Source organism: Mauremys mutica, chromosome 15, assembly GCF_020497125.1.
Source record: "Mauremys mutica isolate MM-2020 ecotype Southern chromosome 15, ASM2049712v1, whole genome shotgun sequence".
Lineage (NCBI taxonomy): Eukaryota > Metazoa > Chordata > Testudines > Geoemydidae > Mauremys > Mauremys mutica.
Window position 1 is genome coordinate 28,673,052 of NC_059086.1, and position 21,821 is coordinate 28,694,872.

Genomic DNA, 21,821 nt, shown 5'->3' on the forward strand with positions numbered 1-21,821 from the left:
GTTGCCATTTCTCCACGTTCCCTGTGGGGCGAGGTTCTTTCCCAGGGGTCAGCATTTGTGTCTGATTCCCCCATCATATTTCCTGGCTCTGGTATCCCAGGAACAAGAGTCAGCTCCAGAGACCCCTTGGGAGTCAAGTTCTGAGTGTTTCTCTCTGTGTGATTCCCTTTGCCCTACAGGAGGGGTTCAGAACTCAGGATTTTGATGTTTCTTTCCCCCCTTCTCTCTGAGGGCTGTTTGCAGTTGTGGAGGCTCCTGCTCAGTTTTATTCCCCATCCTCAACTTGGGACGCAGGTTGGTGGGTAGATGCTTTTGGATTTATTGTATCCCATGAGCTGTTTTCTTTCACTTCCTTGTCTCCAGGGCCGAGTGCTGTCCAGGTGCTGAGACTGTTTCTGCAGTGGCCCTGTGTTTTTTCCTGCCCCTCCCTGTCCCTAAGGGCAGGGGGTTGTGCAGAGGCTGTGGGATCTCCCTGAATAACAGACCCACTAACTCCTAATTACTGTGGAAATCCCAGTCGCTGGGGGGTGGGTGAAGGAGATGCTGAGGGGTTTTCCCTGGTCCCTCCCTGCAGCATGACCAGGGCTGAGGAAGGGGAACAATCTCTCAGAACCTTCCACAGGAATCTCCAGGATAAGGGCCATTCCACTGACACTATAGAACAAGAGACGCCCCCTTCTAGCTACAGATACACCCCAACCACTGTCGATGTCACACCACAGTTCCAGATCACAGTGTCGGCCTCCCTGGGGTGATATTGCCCCCCCCCCAGATCTCCCCAGTGTCCAGCACCCCCCTCAGGGAGTCTCTCCAGCCTCTCCTGTCTCACTCTGCCCCTTACAGTCTCACTCAGCACCCCCAGCTCCCAGTCCAGTGTGTTTCCCACCTCCACCTCCCAGTATCCCTGCAAACGCCATCTTTAAAGATATGTCTTCACTAGCAATGTTAAAGTTCTGCCGCAGCAGCACTTTAATGTGGCTGTGTAGTTGTGGTACCAGCTCTAGGAGAGAGGTCCCCCAGCGCAGTAAAAAAAACAACCCCAGGAGGGGCATAGCTCCCAGCGCTTGTGCACTGTCTACACTGACGCTTTACAGCGCTGAAACTTGTGGTGCGGGGGGTGGTGATGGTGTTCCACACTCCTGAGCGAGAACGTTTCAGCGCTGTAAAGTGGCAGTGTAGACAAGGCCTAAAGCATAATGATTCCTGGACACAAACCCCTCCTTCCCCAGGGCTATCAGGGCTCCAGATAGGCCAGAGGGCCATGGAGATTGGGGGTCATGTTGGACTCTTCTGCCATCTCCAGAGACGGTGATTTCAGGGTGTTTCCAAAGTGGCTCCAGGATGATGCGGACTGGGGAGAAAAACCAAAATATTCCCATTAGCCATGGGCCCATCAGGGACCCCATGATCCACAGGAGAGATTCCAGCCAGCATAGCCAGAGTGAAGAACAGAGTATTAAGGTTGGGGTGACTAGTGGGACTGGCACCGCTAGCCTGGATCCGGCCAGGAGCTCCAGGGCTGTGGCTGGGCCTGGTCACTGAGCTGGTGGGGAGGTGGGGGGAGCTGGAATGGGGATTGGGGTCCTTGCTTCCTGTCACTCCCCCCTGCACAGGATCAGTCCCTGAGAGGCACTAGGGCTCTGGGAGTCCATAGAAGATGCCCAGGGAGTGAAGACTCTGCAGGTTGTGGAGGGAGGGCTGAGTGGGGCTGTTGTGGGAGCTGACGGGGTATTGATGGATCAGCGCTGAAGGGCCAGTGGAGATGTGGGGGGGTGTCAGGACTAGCTGAGTGGGGCGGAGGGGGGCGGAGATTGCAAGGGAACTGCCCGGAGGTGAGACTTACAGCTCAGGGCAGCATGTTCAGGACCATTTGCAACATCCAGCCCCATGGCTCTGCAGCCAGCCCTGCCCTGCCCTGACCTGGCTGCCCCATGGGGACCCCACACCTCTGACAGCTCAACTACGTAATGCCAACACCACTAACCCCAGTGCAGCATCTGCTCAGCCCCTCGCAGCCCCACTCACCCATGTAGCTCCGAGCCCTCCTGAAATCTGCAAGGGAAGAGAAACAAACATGGTCAGGGGCACAGCAAACACAGGGAACTTGCTCCCATGGGAGGTGCTGTTCTGGGAGAGGGTCATTGGCAAATAGAAAGAGACCAAGTGATGTGAAATGTGACATGAAAACACGTTCTCTTACCTAGCACTGTGACCACCCTGTCTGAAATGGAAAGAGACCGAGTTATTCCCTCTCATTTAGGCAGAGGACTCAGTTCTGGGCGCTGCTCTGTGACCGTGTGATTGCTTTACACATAGTTTATGGGCCCTTGCTGCTAAAGGAGAAATATCCCGGCTCTTTGAACTGAGAGACAGGTAGAGTGACCAGACAGCAAATGTGAAAAATCGGGACAGCGGTGGGAGGTAATAGGAGCCTATATAAGAAAAAGACCTGAAAATTGGGATTGTCCCTGTTTTGGAAGTAGAGCAAGAACTGACAGGGATTTCAATGCAAACAGTCACCTCTGTGAGCAAGAGTCAGGCTAGCTGTAACCCTAATAACATGATATTTGTAGAAGCGAGGATTGTGTGAGGTGAGTGGGAAAGAACTGTGTGAGAAGTTGTTGCGACCTTGTGTCGATAATAAGGAATGTAGACTGGTGTCTAAACAGAAGTGAGAAAAATAACATATCAAGATGGCCTATATATAAACAAAATGCAGCTGTTGCTTATTATTGTACGTAACAAAAAGTATAAATGCTGCTGTAATTGTTTACCTGTAGAGAGACCTGCCTAGGAGGGGGAAACCCTGTGTCCTAGCATACTCCCTCCCTCTTTGCAACTGCTTGAGAATAAATAAAGTATCTGACTTTGCTGCACCCAACCAAAGAGCGAGAACTAAGTTTTTCTCCAACACTATAAAATCAGGACATCTGGTCACCCTAGAGACAGGCCCTTTCATCCAGAGACCAGAGATCTCTGCTAATAGTAATGGCATTTGTGCAGGGTCAGTGGTTCCACAGTCCAGGTTACACCCTGGAGACCATGTTACACCCACCCACACTGCTATTGTTAGTAGACTAGCTCAAGCAGAACTAGTATGTATCTGGCTACCCATGCCAGGAAGCTCGCAGTGTAGAGGTACCCAATGAACCAAGGGTCTCAGAACTGACAGAACGTGTGAGACAAAACTGTTGGTAGTGAACAGCAGACAAGGTCCCTGATCAGTCCCTAAACAGAGCCCACAATTTGCCCCTGTGGGCATCACTCCCATCTGATGGCCCTGCTGGGAATGAGGGGAGGGAGTATCAGACCCTATCACATAGGGAGAGGCCTGCAGTCCTGTAGTCTGTCACCCGGCCTCAGACCCCCTATTTCTGTGCTGGGCAATCCCTTTGTGGTGCTGATTTGTGTAACTCTAGGGTTAGTGCTTGGCAGGAGTTTAGCTGGGAAATGGCTCCATGGCGGGGGGCTGTGTGGCACTGGAGTTACTGTCCACCCCAAGAGCCGTGAGTTCAGGTCCTGTCTCGACTCCTAGTGGAACAATGTGGGTGGTGGGGCCCATCAGAGTGCACCTTACAGAGCGTAGCAGAGTTTGGAGGCTCTTTTCATTCAAGTTCCAGGCCTAGATGAGGTGGCGAGGAAACATGACAGGACTGAAGAGCTGAGGGCTCGGATAGCAGGGAGGCTCTGGGGGACTGAGGGATACCATAAGAGCTGGGGCTGGTAGAGGAAGCTCAGAGCTGGGATGTAGGCGGCTGCAGGGAGTGGAGGCATTTGTCCCATGGGTCCCCCTGCACAACTCAGTTCTGGGGCCCCTACCAGTGACCTGGCATTGTATGGCATGTGTGAGGTCACGCTGTGCAGAGGACACAATTCAGAGCCCGGGGCAGCACTGAGCAAGACAGAACAGTTGACATCTGGCTGGTGAGATTGCAGGTGCATTATGCCATCATTAGCTATAGGTTGGGATTGAGGGGCTCTGACAGAGCTGTGGGCCTGGGGAGTCGTGGGCAGGAATAGCAGGGGGCTGCAGGTGGGGATTGAGAGTCACAGGCAGACCTGTGTGTGGGGGGGGAGCTCAAGACTGGGATTTTGGGAGGCTGCAGGTGGGCACAAAGGGATCCAGTTGAGCTGGGTGCAGGCAGCCCAGCATTGGGGAGCAGGGATTGTGTGAGTCTGAACTGAGATGTCTCCACAGACCTGCACGGAGGAAGTTTGCACAGCACCTAACTAAGGGCCAGTCTACACTAGAAGCGCTACCTCGGTGCTGCTGCACCACTGTGGTTTGTCTGGAAAAGACGCTTTATGCCAATGGGAGAGAGCTCCCCTGTCAGCGTAGCTAATTCAGCTCCCTTGTCTCTGTCGATGGAAGAGCATCTGCCCCTGACATAGCACAGTCCACACCTGCGCTTAGGTCGGTGTTTTTTTGACACTCCTGAGTGATGTCAGTTATATCACCCTAAGCCCTAGTGTAGACCTGCCCCATGTCCCGCCATTTCCTGCGCACTAGAGTCACTTTCCGTCAGTAAGCAGGATACTGAAACCTGAGCTGCAAACTCTGCCGGTTTTGTTTATTTCCTGGGAATGGGGAGATGATCATGAAGGTGACTGAAAGCCATACAGCGCGTGTGATGTTTTTCCTATCCCATGACAGTGTGAAAGCCCAGACACACATTTACTAGGGATTAGCCAAGTACCTGATTGCAAGAAATGGTCACTCACCCTGTGCAGGAACTGAGGTCCTTCGAGATGTGTCCCTATGGGTTCTCCACTTCCCGCCCTCCATCCCCTCTGCTTCAGAGCTCTCTGCTGGGAGCTTTGCAGCAGAGAAGGAACTGAGGGTGGTTTGCCCGTGCAGTGCTATAGAACAATGGCAGGGGGCATGAGGCAACTAGCACACACACAGGGGCTGAACGGACACCGCTAGGAGAAATTGCCAATCAAAGGCACAGGGAGCACTAGCTCACCTGGAGTGGAGCTCCTGCAGGGACATTAACCGAACCAACCCTTCTTCTGAGATGCTGAAATGGGAAAGAGAAAAGAGTTAGACACAGAGACAGGAGCTGTGTGATGCTGTGTGCCCCATAATGACTGGGGTTAGTTACAGACACATCCACAGCCACAGACTCAGCCAGCAGCTTTGATGGGAGCAGTGCTGGAGGTTAGTGATACGTATTGACACAGCAGACCTGGGATTTGCAAAGCATCTCACCTTGATGGAAGACATAGATCTGGATCTTGATACAGCTCTGACATTCTCAACCCTTCTGTTTCAGGGGAATTCCTTTTCTGTGTTACGGACAGCCCTTTGGAGCATCAAATCTACACACTCCAGGGATAAGCAGGGAATGGACATGCAGACGATTGGGGCTTACATCTGGGATCTGGCCTTAGCAATAAATCATGGAAACATGAGCCATGTTCTGGGAAATGGCCCAGAAGAGCATGCAGTCATCTATAGAAAGGGCCTGGCTTAGTGCTGCCTCCCGTGTGTTAGCTGCTCCTGCTGACTGACTCTGATCTCCTGGTAACATGACCTGCTGTCCTCTCCTGACTCTCCAGCTGCTCTTCTGCACTGTCTCAATCTCTGATCTTCTGGCAGCCTGCCCTGGCCTGGCTCCTGGCTGCTGATCCCTGTTCTGACCACTAGGCCCATGTCCTTCAACTGTGCCATGATTTTTCCCTAGTGGAACATTTGGGGAACTGTCAGGCCCAACAGTTAAGATCCCGTCCCTTTTGGTTGCCCCAGATGACCCCATCATACAGTCATTCATTGCCTCCTGTGATGTTTGTGCCTATGCCAAGGTGACACACACACCTCTGATCTTCTCCATCCCTTGGTCATCCTGTCTCAACTCTGGGTGACTATCACTGTAGACTTTATTGTAGAAATTCATAGCAATACTGACAGTAGTGGATACTTTACCAAAATGGCTGTTTTCGTCCCCAGCGCAGGCATATCCTATGCTGCAGGGATGGCCCAACCATGTATAAATCATGCAGTCCATCTCCATGGCCTTCCAGAACGTATCACTTCTGATCAGGGGCCTCAGTTCATGGCCCAGTTCTCATGTGAGGCCCTTTGCCTGATGGGGGCCCACACATGTCTTTTCTCAATTTGCCCTCCCAAGTCCAGTGTGCAAAAGCAAAAGACCAGCCAGATCCTCAAACAGTAGCTACGATGTTACGTCAGCCACCACCAGTGTGACTGGTCCATATAACAACATAGACCATACATCTGTGGATCAAAGACCATTTTCCACTAACTAAAGGTACCACTCCTGATTCCACCTGCAATTACCTATGTCCTCTCCCATCCCAGCCACCTCAGACCTAGTACAGTGGATTACTCAGTGGAGGGGAAAGTATGGCTCTCCATGAAGAATCTCTGAAAAGACAGACCCTTTCACAAGCTGGACTTTCAGTTTCTGGGACCCTTTAGGATACAGCAACAGGTTAACTCAGGCACTTTTGCACATCAACTACCTCATTCTCTGGAGATACATCTGGTTTTTCATGTCTCACTTTTGAAACCCTACATGGGAAACCCTTTTGGACGACTGTGCTACCTTATCTGGGAGGGATACGGCCCTGAGAACACCTGAGGGATGGTGGAAAATATACACACTCCTGCGCTAGTATGAGCATTCCATAAGAATCACCCCAAAAGTCCTGGTCCAAGGGACTGATGCCAGGCAGATGTCTTGAAGCCTGGCCCACAGGGCTCTTCTCAGCCAGTAAGTTCCAACTCACCTCCCACTGACCTGCTGACACCTACCAGACCTACAACCTCAACTGTAACAGAGGACTCCATTTCGGGTATTTGAGTGATGGAACACTGTGGGTCCTGGTTGGTTCTCTGCTTCTATTTAAATGAAGCATGGGACCAGGAATTTTTCCATGCAATTGGGGTATTTCCTGCTCAGGACTGGTTCCCTTCTCCCACCTGCTCCTTCTCCCTGACTCTGATCTCCTGGGAACCTGACCCTGCTGCATGTTCACACCTGACTCCTGCTCCTGCTCTGACCACTAGGCTGACCATGCATGATACTCGAGCAGAGCTAGCATGAGTCAGCTCCCCGAGCTGGGACGCTCATTCGAGCCAAGGGTCTCAGAACTGATGTGTCAGACAAAATTGTTGTTAATGAACAAGGTCCCAGATCAGACTTTAAACAAATTGCCCCTCGGGGCAGCACTCCCATCTAGGGTGCCCAGACAGCAAACATGAAAGATCGTGAAAAATCGGGACAGGTGGTGGGGGGTAATAGGAGACTAAAAAGACCAAAAAATAGGGATTGTCCCTATAAAATCAGAACATCTGGTCACCCTACTCCCATCTGATGGCCCTGCTGGGAATGAGGGGAGGGAGTATCACGTAGAGAGAGGCCTGCAGTCCTGTAGTCTGTCACCCGGCCTCAGACCTCCTATTTCTGTGCTGGGCTATCCCTTTTTGGTGCTGATTTGTGTAACTCTAGGGTTAGTGGTTGGCAGGAGCTTAGCTGGGGAAGGGTCCGTGGGACTGTGTGGCTCTGGAGTTACAGTTCATCCCTAGAGGTCCTGTCTCAGCTCCTAGTGGAACAAGGTGGGTGGTAGGACCCATTAGAGTGCACCTCACAGAGCCCATATAAAGCATAGTAGGTTTTGGAGACTGTTCATTCGAGGTCCAGGCCTGGACTAGGATGTGGGGAAACTGGACAGGACTGAGGAGCTGACGGCTGGGATAGCAGGGAAATGGTGAGTTACGGCCAGGGGGACTGAGGGATGCCAACAGAGCAGGGGCTGGGGGAGGAACCCCAGGGCTGGGATGCAGGGGGCTGCAGGCAGTGATGGTGTTTATCCCACGGGAACCCCCTGCACAGATCAGTTCTGGGGCCCCTACCACTGGCATGTGTGGTGTGTGCGAGGTCACTCTGTGCAGAGGACACAATTCAGGTTGCTGGGAAGCACTGAGTAAGACGGAGCAGCTGATGCCTGGTGGACCAGCTCTGGCTTTCAGGGGGCCCCTCACTGCCTCGGGGTTCCCTGGGATTGTATGGCTTGCAGGAACCCGACGTCACCACTAACGGCACATTGAGATTGAGGGTCACCACAGAGCTGAGGGACTGGAGAGTCCAGGGCTGAGATAGCAAGGGGATGCAGATCAAGACTGAGTGGCACCAGCAGAGCTTTGTTCATGGGAGCCCAGGGCTGGTTAGCAGAGGGCTGCAGGTCAGCATTGAGGGACACAGGCAGAACTGTGTGTGGGAGCCCAGGGCAAGGATAGCAGGTAGCTGTGTGTGGGCACTGGGGGACCCCCAAGTCACAATTGAGATATATGCATAAAATTGCTGGGAGGAAGTTTGCCATCCCCTGACTAAATCCTGCTATTCCATGTGCACTAAATTCACGCTCTGTCATTAAGGATGATATTGAAATATGAGCTGCAAACACTGCAGTGTTTGAATATTTCCACGGGAGGGGGGGGATAATCATGAAAGTGACTGAAGTCCATACTTTTGAGTGTGGTGATTTTCATATCATGTTAGAACATAAAAGCAGAGACACACGTTTACTAGGGATTATCCAAGTACCTTGTTCCAGTTCCTTGATCTTCTTTTCCTTAGATGCTAAAATGCGAAAGAGAAAAGAGTTAGAAACAGAGACAGGAGCTGTGTGATGCTGTGTGACCCATAACAACTGGGGTTGGTTACAGACACCCACAGCCACACTCCCAGCTCCAGGAGCCAGCAGCTTTGATAGGATCAGGGCTGGCGGTTAGTGATACACACCAAGAGCTCATGGTTAGTGATAGGTACCAATATGCAGGACCCCTGGGATTTGCAAAGCATCTAACCTTGAGGGGAGACATGGGTCTGGATAGCCATACAGCTCTGACATTCTCAATCTTTCCATCTCAGGGGGAATGCTTTTCTATGTTACTAACAGCCCTTTGGAACATCAGAGCTACACACTCCTGGTGTAACTAGGGGAAGGACGTGCAGCTGATAGGAGCTCACATTTGGGATCTGGCCTTGGCAACAAAGCATGGAAATGTGAGCTACATTCTGGGGAGTGGCCCAGAAGAGTTACTCTCCAGCAGTCATCTATTGAAAATGGCTGGCCCCTACTGCTGCATCAGAACAATGTGACTGGCATTGGATTGACACAGGCCAGGTGACACCTGTCTGTCTATCCAGACATAAGAGCAGGTACCCCTGCGTCTGCTGCAGAGAGCTCACAGTGCTGCACTGGGACTGGGGTAACTAACAACACTGATTTTGGCTGAAACTGTTCACTCAGCCCTGCCCTGCAGTGCCAGTGCTTCTGGATCTGCTCAGCACCCTGTGTGACCTGGGAGCCTCTGCCTGGGGGCTTGTATCTATTGGGTTTCCAGGAAACTAGGCGGGCGGAAGCCTGCCCAATGCTAAAGGATCCCCCCCCCCAGCCTAAGGGGAGGTTCCACAGGGCCTCAAACACACTAATTGCGGGGGACAACTAATAAAAGAACAGGGACAGGAGTGCGGTCAGAGGGTCATGAGAAGGGAGCCTGACGGGGACACCGAGCAGAGAACCCCAGACAGCGCCCACTGCTCCTCGAAGGCGTCAAGGGAGCCAGTGGACGCCGCCCAGAGGAACTCTGCCCAGATACATGAACGGACTAAGGACCGGAAAAGCCCCACAGTCGCAGGAGTCTCCATTGGCCAACCTCCTCTCCCTGGTTGCATAGATGGCCATTTTAGCCAGGGCGAGGAGGAGGTTGACCAGGAGGTCCCGTGACTTTGTGGGGCCACAGATAGGGAGTGCATGGAGAAGGAGGTGGGGGGAAAAGTACAGCCAGAAAGGTAACAGGATGTTGGTGAGGAGCCGGTATAGGGGCTGCAACCTGGCGCACTCTAAGTAAATGTGCACTAGGGTCTCCCTCATGCCGCAGAAGGGGCAGGTGTCTGGGACAGGGGTAAACCGCACCAAGTACACACCCGTGCTCACAGCCCCATAGAGGAGCCGCCAACTGATATCCCTGGTGGGCCTCGGGACCAGGGTGGAGTACAGGCTGGCCCACTGGGGCTCCTCACCCTCCAGAGGTGGTAGGAGGTCCTGCCACTTGGTGTCGGGGCGGGACACGAGGGTGAGGAAGTGAAGGGTGTGGAGCACGAGCGCGTAGAGATGCTTCCTTGGCATGGTTTGGCAGATCGTGCAGCCGGCTTGTGGAGAAGGGGCGGGTCCACGGGGCAGGTGCCCGATGAAGAGGTCCAGAGGGCTCGGGGTGGGGGATGGGCAGGGCGTGCCCTCACGCAGGACCCGGTCAAGGTAGGCCCGAGCAGCGGGTGGCAAAGCGGCCTTCACCTCCTGTAATACGCGCCAGGGAGTACAAGGTCTGGAGAGCCCCATACGCCGAGCGAGCGTCAGGGGATCCAGCCAGTCTCCCCAGTCGTAGTGGGGATGGTGAGTGGGTAAACCCTGAGACTGTGGGTTTATGGCCAGGGGGCAGAACCCAGAGTAAAGGGGCACCGGGGTCCAGGAGGGACTTGGGCCCAGCGGCAAGTGGGACACCGGCCTGCAGAGTGCACTCTGGAGGCTGGAAGAGCTAATTCCCTGAGAGAACAGCAGGAGGCGCCGCCAGGTGAGTCTCCATACCATTACAGGGCTCTAATGGGGAGGTTGATGAACTTACCAATGGTCTTATGCAGCTCCTGGCGCTCTGGGGAGAGAATAAAAGGAGAGCATCATGGGTTCAGCGTGGGGCATTCTCAGCACAGTGCCTCACCAGGATACACTAGTATTGATACGCCCTACCTCTGCCTCAGGAATTCCACCTGATGAACAAATCATTGTCAACAAACAGCACAACTCCCAGAAACGGATCAGGAATATGAGAGGAACATTTTTGTGTTCTTCCAGGCCCAGCAACATTTGTGGTCTGCCATGATTTTTTCAAGTGGAACACTTGAACTGTAAGTCCTAATGGTTAATATCCTGTCCCTTTTGGTGCCCCCGGATGTGCCCCATAATACAGTCATTCATTACCTCCTGTGATATTTGTGCCTATGCCAAGATGACACACACCTAGAGGTCTCCTCCATCCCTTGGACATCCTATCTCAACGTCGGGCAGCTATTGTGTGAACTTTATTGTAGAATTACTGGAGTCCAACAAATTCACATTAATATGGACAGTAGTGGAACACTTTCTTAAAATGGCCCCATTTGTCTCCTGCACAAGCATACCCTCCATTGAAGGGATGGTCCAACTATATATAAACTGCAGTCTGCCTCCATGACTATCCAGAACCCATCATCTCTGATCAGTGGCCTCAGTTCATGGCCTGGTTCTGGTGCCCTTTGCCTGATGAGGGTCCACATTTGTCTTCTCTCTGCATACTCTCCAACATCCAGTGGCCAAAAAAAGGACCAACCAGATCCTTTAACAGTAGCTGTGAAGTTACATCAGCCACCACCAGGGTGACTGGTCCTTGCTTCTCCCTTCTGCAGAGTTTGCATATAACAACATAGAATATCAGGGCTGGAATAGGAGGCAAGCTGTGGGTGGGGACTGAGTGTTGCCAACAGAGCTGGAGCTAGGGGAGGAAGTCCAGGGCTGTGATAGCTGGGGGCTGCAGTCAGTGGTGATGTTTGTCCCATGGGGACTCACTGCAAAGCTCAATTCCAGGACCCCTTCCACTGACTTTGCATGTATGGTGTGTATGAGGGCGGGGGCGGTTACAGGATTTGACAGGATTATGGAGCTCTCATCTGGATTACAGGGAGGCAGGGGGTGAGGATTGAGGGGCTCTGGCAGTGCTGTGGGGAGCCCAGCACTGATATAGCCGGGATGCAGTGGGTGAACACTGAGGGGCACTGCTCGAGTTGTGTGTAAGTGGATAGTCCAGCATTGGGATAGCAGCCATTTTGCAGGTCAGCACTGAGATATACCCACAAACCTGCATGGAGGAAGTTTGCCCAGCCCCTGGCTCAGGCTTGTCTACAAAGCCCCATGGATTGGCATTTGGGGATAGGATCTGCATCATGCACCAAAGTGCTGCACTGTGACTACCCTCTAAACATCACCTAGATGGCCCTCTTCAAATACGATTATTGGAAATGTAAACTAGGAACCTTTTAGTTCACATCCACAGCATCCACACAGGGTTGTTACAGTGCAGCACATTAGTGTGTGTTGTTATTCACACTCTGGTAATCTGAACACTGGGCAGTGTAGACATAGCCTGAGTCCTGCCATCCTATATGCATTAAATTCACTCTCTGTTGTTCAGGATGACACTGAAATCTGAGCTGCAAACTGTGCAGTGTTTAACTGTTTTTGGGGCAGAGGGAGATGATCATGAAGGTGACTAAGATCCACACAGCGCATGTGGTGATATTTCTATCTCATTATAGTATGAAAGCGCAGATATATATTTACTGGGGGTTTAGCCAAGTACCTGCTTCCCAGGTCTTCTTCTCAGTCTCTGAAATGGGGAAGAGAAAAGAGTCAGACCCAGAGACACTCCCTAATGACTGGGGTTTGTCACAGACATCCCACACCAGATCAGGGTTGGAAGGGACCTCAAAAGATCATCTAGGACAACCACCTGCTCAAAGCAGGACTAATCCCCAAAAGGCCCCCTCAAGGATTGAACTCACAAGCCTTGGTTTAACAGGCCAATGCTCAAACCACTGAGCTATCCCTCCCAGCCCTAAAACAGCAGCCGGAAGGTTTGACAGGAACAGGGCTGGTGGTTTGTGATGTGCACCAACATTCAGGAGACTTGAGGGAGTTTCTCACTCCTTAGCCACTTTCTACACACATTCCTGCACCATTTTAATTAATTGGGTTTAAAAACACACCTTGAGTTAAACTGGTTCAGGGCTGTGTGTAGCACAGGCCTGGCAGAACCATGGGGCAGAGTCAGTTACTCCACAGCGACCCCTGTGGCTAGTTACAGAACAGCACTGATTGCTAGGGGAGTCTCATCCAGCCCTCCCTATCTGGAGGAATGTGGCCAGGAGAGGGCATGGCAGCGAGGAGATGAAAGAGGAGGATCCTCAGAGCTCTTCTGAGTTGTGATTGCTGGGAGAACCCCAGTCATCGTGCTGGCATGTTGTATCCATTCTCTGCACCTTTCATCTGTTTTCCCTGCATGTGTCTGCAGTGCCCAGCAGAACTGGTCAGCACCATCATAATGCAAATCAGTATTGTTACTAAATATTGAAAATTTCACAGTGGAATAAATTAGACGTGTGCACTTAATAAAATGTTGTTGCTGTGTCTATTGGCCCATATGAGAGAGGGAATTTATAGAGTTTCAGGCCAAGCAGAACCATTAGTTTATCTGCTCTGACCTGCTGCATATCACAGGCCAGAGAATCTCACCCAGTTCCCCCTGCACTGAGCCCAATAACTCAGGTTTGACTACAGCAGCTTCCAGAAAGGTGCTTGGTATGGATCTGATGCCATCAAGAGATCGAGAATTCATCACTGCCATTACGAGCTTCCTCTAGTGGTTAAACACCCTCCCTGTGCATTTGACAGTCACAGGGATGGAATCATCTCACAGAGCGTCATTGATCTTGCCGTGTCATTTCCTTTAGCCACCGAACAATTTCCCAGGGTTAGTGGGTTAGACTATGATCCAGATTTGTCACTGCAAGCCCATCTCCCTGCTGCAGCCACATGCAAGGAATCTCACAAGCATGGACTCTTTGAGTTTCTGTTGCAAAATACACATTTGTCAACCTGTTACTATCAGCATGTTTGAGAACGTGGGGGAGATGAGGAACTACTGGGCAGAGACCTCCTGGCTCCATCCCTTCATTGCACTGAGCCCATAGATAACACCAAGCAGTCACAGAGCTCACACATTTCAACAGACAGAGCAAGAAATACTGCAGGAGACCTACCAAGATTTAACAGAGCTTCTTCTTTAGAGCGTTTCTTCTGAGAGGCCTTTCGCTTCGCTGTGAGACAGAGAATTGGACATTGCAGTGAGACAGGGAAGGAAGGGGAAACACTGAGCAATACACTAATACAGGTGGGGCTGGGGATCCCGGTGTGTTTGTTAGTTTGGTTTATTTCCTAAAACAAATACAAAGTAAATATCTGAACAATAAAATGCTCCCATGCCCCAGCCCAGTGCCCTCTAGGGCTGGGCTCTAAACATATAAATAACACATTCCCATTACCTGTGTATCCAAGATATGCACAAGTGCCAGCAGCAATGAGAACCAGAGTGAACATCACCCAGAATGCAGCCAGCCAGGGAGAAACACGGGGGAAGATGTCACCTGCCAAACAGGGAGCACAGTGTGTGAGGCGCAAGGTCCCATTCTAGAGCTGGAGAATGGGGTTTGCCATTTAGCTTGACAGATGAGTCCTGGCTCAGGGACCCCAGAAGCTCCCAGTACTGAAGGGAATGTCCCCTTCATGCTCTAATCATACCCACAAATGGGAGCATTGGAACCAGAGAAGCCAGTGCAGCATCAGTTCCAAGACCCAGGACTCTGCTCTGCCCAAATGTCTCCCGCTGCTACAAGCCAACAGCCAGCGGCTCCATACCTAGCCCTGCCTGTTCAGCAAAGAACAGTTAATTTCCTAGCTGGCCCCAGTGTGTTATGAGTTCATGGATTCATAGATGTTAAGGCCTGAAGGGGGCATTATGATCATCAAGTCTGACCTCCTGTATAGCCTGGGCCAGAGACCCTCCCCCTGTGATCTCTGCATCCAGTCCAAAACTTCTGTTCCAGCCGGAGTGGATGTTATAGAAAGAGACACCCAGTTTGGGTTGAAAGATTCCAAGTGATGGAGAATCCACCACGTCCCTAGGGCAGTTGTTCCAATGGTTAATTCCCCTTGCTGTTAAAATCTGCACCTTATTTCTAGTCCAGCTTCAACTTCCAGCCATCAGATCTTGTTCTGCCTTTGTCTGCTAGATTAGAGATCTGTCGACTGTCAGAAATCTCCTTCCCTTGTAGGTACTTACAGACTCTGATCAAGTCACCTTTTAACCTTCCCTCGGATAAGCTCTATAACTTGAGCTCCTACATTTCTGTCTATGAGGCAGGTTTCCAGATCTCTAATTGTTCCTGTAGCTGTTTTCTGAGCAGTTTCCAATTTGTCAAAATCCTATTTTAAACTGTAGACACCAGAACTGGACACAGTACCCAGCAGTGGTCTGGCTAACAGCACATACAGGGGTGATGTCACCTCCTTTCTCCTGCTAGATATTCTCATTTTATACATTCAAGGGTTGCATTCACCATCTTAGCTCCAGCATCGCTTTGGGAGCTCACGTTCAAGTCCTTTTCAGTAACTGCTTTCTTGGATAGTCTCCCATCCTGCTATTGTGACCTACGCTCTTTGTTCATAGATGTGTAAATTTGTGCGGCAGGGTGCTGCTGGAAAAGTCTTTAATCAGCGCCTGCCACTCCAGCCCCAATCAGGGAGAATGGATTGGGGCTGGATGAAGGTAACTGACCACACCTGCCATCCTCATTAGCAGAAGCTCTAAGGCTGGATGGAAGTGAGAGAAAGGGGAAGTGGAGACTAAGAGCAGGATGTCAGGCTCAGAGGGAGTAGGAGCCTCCTACTCTGTTTCTGGCCCAGCCTGTGGTAGCCTGTATAGTGGGAAACTGGTAATGGGAAACTGATCACGAATAAAGAACACGGGTGTGGCACCAGATTGAAGTGTCCCTGATTCATGGAGGAGTGGGGCCAAGGGACTGAATCCAGAGAGGTGCAGTGTGTACCCCGTTACACATGGGGTCTTGTCTGGGATCTCCAGCCACCACCAGGGCATGGCTACCCGAAGATGGAGGGAACCGTGCAGTGGCTAGCCAAGCAACAAGAGGAGATGCGGAAAGCACTGCAGGCCTTCCAGCAATCCCATGAGCTGGAGAGCCAGGCCTTACTCGCCTGGCAGGCCGAGCAACAGAAGAGCCTCCAGGACTTCTTCAGGGAGCAGGCTAAGGTACCACGGCAGCTCCTGCACAAGTTCGTGAGTCCCCAGGGAGGTGATGGTAGCTGCATGCCAGGCTTGGTCTTATGTAAAATGGGCCCTCCCAATGACCCTGACACCTTCCTGTGTACATTTGAGCAGGAGGCCGTGGGCGCCGGGTGGGACAAGGCGACCTGGTCCTTGTGACTGGCTCCCTATCCTGATGGTGAGGCGCATGCTGCCTATATGGCGTTCAGTGATTAAAAGGCAAAGGATTACAATGTGGTAAAGGTGGCCATCCTAGATAGGATGGGGTTGTCAGTGGAAAAGTACCGACAGAAGTTTCAGGAGGGCTGGTGGACACGGGGTTTGCGGCCCCGAGTTTTTGCCCAGAAACTCATGGACTGGGCCACTCGGTGGTTGAGGCCGGACACCCAAAGGGTGGGAGAGATTATGGATAGGATGATCCTTGAATAAATTGTGCAGGGCCTCCCAGAAAACATGAAATCATAGAATCATAGAATATCAGGGTTGGAAGAGACCTCAGGAGGTCATCTAGTCCAACCCCCTTTCAAAGCAGGACTAACCCCAAATAAATCATCCCAGCCAGGGCTCTGTCAAGCCAGGCATTAAAAACCTCTAAGGATGGAGATTCCACCACCTCCCAAGATAACTCATTCCAGTGCTTCACCACCCTCCTAGTTTGAAGTACTTTTTCCTAATATACAATCTAGAACTCCCTCACTGCAACTTGAGACCATCCCTCCTTGTTCTGTCATCTGGTACCACTGAGAACAGTCTAGATCTATTCTCTTTGGAATTCCCCTTCAGGTAGTTGAAGGTTACTATCAAATCCTCCCTCACTCTTCTCTTCTAAATAATCCCAGTTCACTCGGCCTCTCCTCATAAATCATGTGCTCCAGCCCCCTAATCATTTCTGTTGCCCTTTGCTGGACTCTTTCCAATTTGTCCACATCCGTTCTGTAGTGGAGGACCCAAAACTGAACACATTACTCCAGATGTGGCCTCACCAGTGCCAAATAGAGGGGAATATTGACTTCTCTCAATCTGCTGGTAATGCTCCTACTAATGGAGACCAAAATGTTGTTAGCCTTCTTGGCAACAAGGGCACACTGCTGACTCATATCCAGCTTCTCATCCACTGTAATCCCCAGTTCCTTTTTCTGCAGAACTGCCACTTAGCCAGTAGGTCCCCAGCCTGTAGCAGTGCATGGGATATTTCTGTCCTAAATTCAGGACTCTGCACTTGTCCTTGTTGAACCTCATCAGATTTCTTTTAACTCAATCCTTCAATTTGTCTAGATCCATCTGGACCCTATCCATACCCTCCAGCATATCGACCTCTCAACACAGCTTAGGGTCATCCACTATCTTCCTGAGGGTGCAATGCATCCCATCATCCAGATCATTAATGAAGATGTTGAACAAAACCAGCCCCAGGACAAACCCTGGGGCACTCTGCTTGATACCAACTCCCAACTAGACATCAAGCCATTGATCACTACCCATTGAGCCTGACAATCTAGCCAGCTTGTTGTCCACGTTATAGTCCATTAATCCAATCCATACTTTTTTAACTTGCTGGCAAGAATACTGTGGAAGACCATATCAAAAGCTTAGCTAAAGTTAAGTTATATCATGTCCACCGCTTTCCCCATATCCACAGAGAAGGCAATCAGGTTGGTCAGGCATGAATTGCCCTTGGTAAATCCATGTTGACTGTTCCTGATCACCTCCCTCTCCTCCAAGCGCTTCAAAATTGATTCCTTGAGGATCTGCTCCACAGTTTTTCCAGGGATTGAGGTGAGGCTGACCGGTCTGTAGTTCCCCAGATTCTCCTTGTTCCCTTTTTAAAAGATGGACACTATATTTGCCTTTTTCCAATCATCCAGGACCTCCCCTGATCACCATGAGTTTTCAAAGATAATGGCCAATGGCTCTAAAATCACATCAGCCAACTCCCTCAGCACCCTAGGATATGTAAGCAGATTCAGGATAAGCTCTACTCTGACATCTGGTAGTGAATTGTGGTGAGTTGTGCAAAAGAACTTCAGGGGCTGATATTGTTTGCATAGGTACACCGACCTTACCTACCATGAGCCCACAGCAGCCCAAATGGTCACTTTGGCTGTGGTGGGATCCCCAGATTCCCTGTTATTGGGACAGGAAGAATAAAGTGTTGTTACCCTGATTATATGACTCAAGGACAGTGGAACTGTATTATGACAGAGGGACTTGCCGTCAACGAAGTAGCACTCACTAGACAAGGGACATGGATTCCAAAACCCACTGAATGGAGAGAGGCTGAGGATATTTGTATTGAATGGTATAGGTGCCCTTTGAGGGCCTGAAATACCAATTGCACTGCCTCCTCTCTTCACTGTGGAATATCAGAGCTAATTTTGATTTCATTAGGAGTCTAGTTACAGGCTGCTGAGCTGAATTCACTTTGGGCCAATGGTGTACCAGCGCTGAGGCTCCCCTACTACAAACTAACGCAGGGAGGTAAAACTCTGCAGATAAACTTTTGAACTCTGGGCCTGCATTGACCAGGGACAGAGACTTTTGGGTTATTTTGGGGTTGTTGGACACAAGAGACTTTTGGGGGGTTGGACTTTTGGAACTTTGGGTGATTTTTTGGGTTGCTGGACTTAAGACCCTGAGGGGAAAAGGACACTGCCAAACTTATGTGGGGGATGGGTCTTTTGCTCATGGTTTGTGTTATGAATCCTGTTTGTGGTGTTCCCCCAATATAATGCTGCATTGTTTCCCTCCTTTATTAAAAGGATTTTCATAGAATCGTAGAATATCAGGGTTGGAAGAGACCTCAGGAGGTCATCTAGTCCAACCCCCTGCTCAAAGCAGGACCAATTCCCAACTAAATCACCCCAGCCAAGGCTTTGTTGAGCCTGACCTTAAAAACCTCTGAGAAAGAAGATTCCACCACCTCCCTACGTAACCCATTCCAGTGCTTCACCACCCTCCTAGTGAAAAAGTTTTTTTCCTACTATCCAACCTAAACCTCCCCCACTGCAACTTGAGACCATTAGTCTGGTACTACTGAGAACAATCTAGATCCATCCTCTTTGAAACTCCCTTTCAGGTAGTTGAAAGCAGCTATCAAACCCCACCTCATTCTTCTCTTCTGCAGACTAAACAATCCCAGTTCCCTCAGCCTCTCCTCATAAGTCATGTGCTCCAGCCCCCTAATCATTTTTGTTGCCCTCCACTGGACTCTTTCCAATTTTTCCACATCCTTCTTGTAGTGTGGGGCCCAAAACTGGACACAGTACTCCAGATGAGGCGTCACCAACGTTGAATAGAGGGGAATGATCATGTCCCTCAATCTGTTGGCAATGCCCCTACTTATACAGTACAAAATGCTTTTAGCCTTCTTGGCAACAAGGGCACACTGCGGACTCATATACAGCTTCTCGTCCACTGTAACCCCTAGGTCCTTTTCCTCAGAACTGCTTCCTAACCATTCGGTCCCTAATCTGTAACAGTGCATGGGATTCTTCCGTCCTAAATGCAGGACTCTGCACTTGTCCTTGTTGAACCTTTGCTACACTCAGACTCCATGCTTGCGAGAGGGGAAGTATTGCCTCTTAGAGGCACCTGGGGGGGCGGTATGTAATTGTCCCAGGACACTGGGTGGGGGCTTGAGCAGGTTTTGCATTGTGTTATTAAAACAGAACCCCTAGATACTGAACCCAGACCTTGTTGCAGCCAACTCAGACGGGCAGAAGGGTTGTATTTTTGGGGGCTCATCCAGGATCCCTGGATCAGTATCCCTCGCAAACTCCTGTTGAGTGTTCCACTACATTGGGAAACAATTGTGTTTATATTTTGAGGAAATTATTGTTTGTATAATGGCTAATATGTCAGGTTTGTTGTGCTCAGGGGCCGCAGCCACAACTGATGATTGGGCAAAAGCACTGGGGCAAATGTTGGAAAAGGTTGTGCTGTCCCATGCTACGTCAAACTCTTGTTGTAAGTTAAGGTTATTTGCTGGGGAAGAGGAGTTTGAACCCTGGTTAGAGAATACCACTGAAATGCTGCGGGAGTGGGCCGTATCATAGAATCATAGAATCATAGAATCTCAGGGTTGGAAGGGACCTCAGGAGGTCATCTAGTCCAACCCCCTGCAGAAAAGCGAAGATGTCTAATAGAGAGCCTTAGTGGCCCAGCATTTGATGTGATTCGCACCCTGAAGCTCACTGACCCTGGGGTCAGTGTGAAGGCCTGCCTAGAGGCCCTTGATCATACCTTTGGGAGCGTAGAGGGCCATGAAGACAGTTACTGTAAGTTCCTTAATTCCCGACAGCAAAGGAGTGAGAAGAGTTCAGCCTATATACAGAGGCTGGAGAGACTGCTTCAGAGAGCTGTCATGAGGGGAGCAGTGACTGCTGAGCAGATGGATCAGACCAGACTGGCTCAAGTTGTAAGAGGGACTCAGTATCAGAACCCGATTCTACTTCATCTCCGGCTAAGAGAATGGCAGGAACATCCCCCAAGTTACTCCCAGCTGATAAAGGAGGTCAAGGAAGAGGAAGAAAGGCAGGCTGCCAGCAAGTGTTGGGAAGCCCGAACATTGGAACCAGCCAGCACAACGCCACTGCACATGGCCAGTGTACTGATGGTGAGCACCACAGAGGAACTTGCCCAACAAATGCAGGTCCTGACAGAACGGATAGCTGAGCTGCAAAGCACCATTGACCGAGCTCAGATTTCCAGGAATAAGGAGCCTCAGGGTACGTCCAGACTACCCGCCATATCGGTGGGTAGCAATCGATTTCTCGGGGATCGATATATCACATCTCATTTAGACGCGATATATCTATCCCCGAACGTGCTCCTGTCAACTCCGGAACTCCACCAACCCGAACGGCAGTAGCAGAGTCGACATGGGGAGCCGTGGACATCGATCCTGCACCGTGAGGACGGTAGGTAATTTGATCTAAGATACTTTGACTTCAGCTACGTTATTCACTTCGATGGAGAAGTCAGCATTTAGAGCCACAGTCCCACTCAGGCAAAGGGGGAAAGGACAATTCTTCTGCTACTGATGTGGTCAGGATGGACACAGTGCTGCCAAGTACTGTAATGAAGAAAATCTCTCCTTAGTGTATGGAAAGCTGAGGATCAGTTGGTAGAGATCCGGTAACTGCCAGAGGGTCTGGGGATGGGGACCACCCAGGCCTGCAGGATTTGAAGATCCCCCCAGAAAAGACTGTTCATCTGGGATCCCTGTAGGACTGATAGGACCTCAAGCAGAGGTCACAGTGAGGATTGAAGGGGCAGAGTGTAAAGCCGTGCTTGACATTGTATCTCAAATGACTATTATATTTCAGTCATTCTACCAACAGATGCTTAAGCACCTGCCTATACAGCCACTGACTGACATTGGTCTGTGTGGCCTCAGCATGGATGAATACCCCTATCAAGGATATGTCATAGTGCACCTGGAATTCTCAGAGGAGGTTGCTGGGGTAAGAGAAGAGATAGACACAGCTGCCTTAATATGCCCTGACATTAAAGGGACCTCTGATGTGTCTGTGCTGATAGGGATTAACTCCAGTCTCTTCAAGGTGCTTGCGGATTACTGCAGACAATGGGATGGGGATGGGGACCAATACCTGAACACCCTGATGATCCATATGCTTTGTGCTGAAGCCTATAGGAAGATTGAAAGCATTAAAAAGGAGACATCTGAGCTACCAATTGGGGCACTGAAGTACGTGGGCACAACCCCCTTAGTAGTGCCTTCAAGGATGGAGCAAGAAGTGCTTGTCATTAGTACCTGGCTGAAAGGCTGTAAAGGGGCATTAGCAATGGTAGAGCAGCCAGTTGAAGGAGAGCTCCCAGAAGGAGTGCTGGTCCCCAGTGG

At 50.7% G+C, this 21,821-nt stretch overlaps 1 protein-coding gene across 1 annotated transcript in view; it reads right to left on the reverse strand.

Moving 5' to 3' along the window:
* Positions 1-844: 844 nt before the first annotated feature.
* LOC123350611 (butyrophilin subfamily 3 member A2-like) overlaps positions 845-21,821 on the reverse strand; it is a 28,843-nt gene continuing 7,866 nt past the window's right edge. Inside the window, exons 4-11 of the mRNA XM_044989263.1 lie at positions 14,160-14,261; positions 13,878-13,934; positions 12,419-12,445; positions 10,652-10,678; positions 8,571-8,606; positions 4,968-5,021; positions 2,026-2,052; positions 845-1,351 (exon numbers count right to left, since the gene is read on the reverse strand). Coding sequence (XP_044845198.1) covers positions 4,993-5,021; positions 8,571-8,606; positions 10,652-10,678; positions 12,419-12,445; positions 13,878-13,934; positions 14,160-14,261 — 278 coding nt within the window. The 3' untranslated portion in view covers positions 845-1,351; positions 2,026-2,052; positions 4,968-4,992. The remainder of the gene's footprint in view (positions 1,352-2,025; positions 2,053-4,967; positions 5,022-8,570; positions 8,607-10,651; positions 10,679-12,418; positions 12,446-13,877; positions 13,935-14,159; positions 14,262-21,821) is intronic.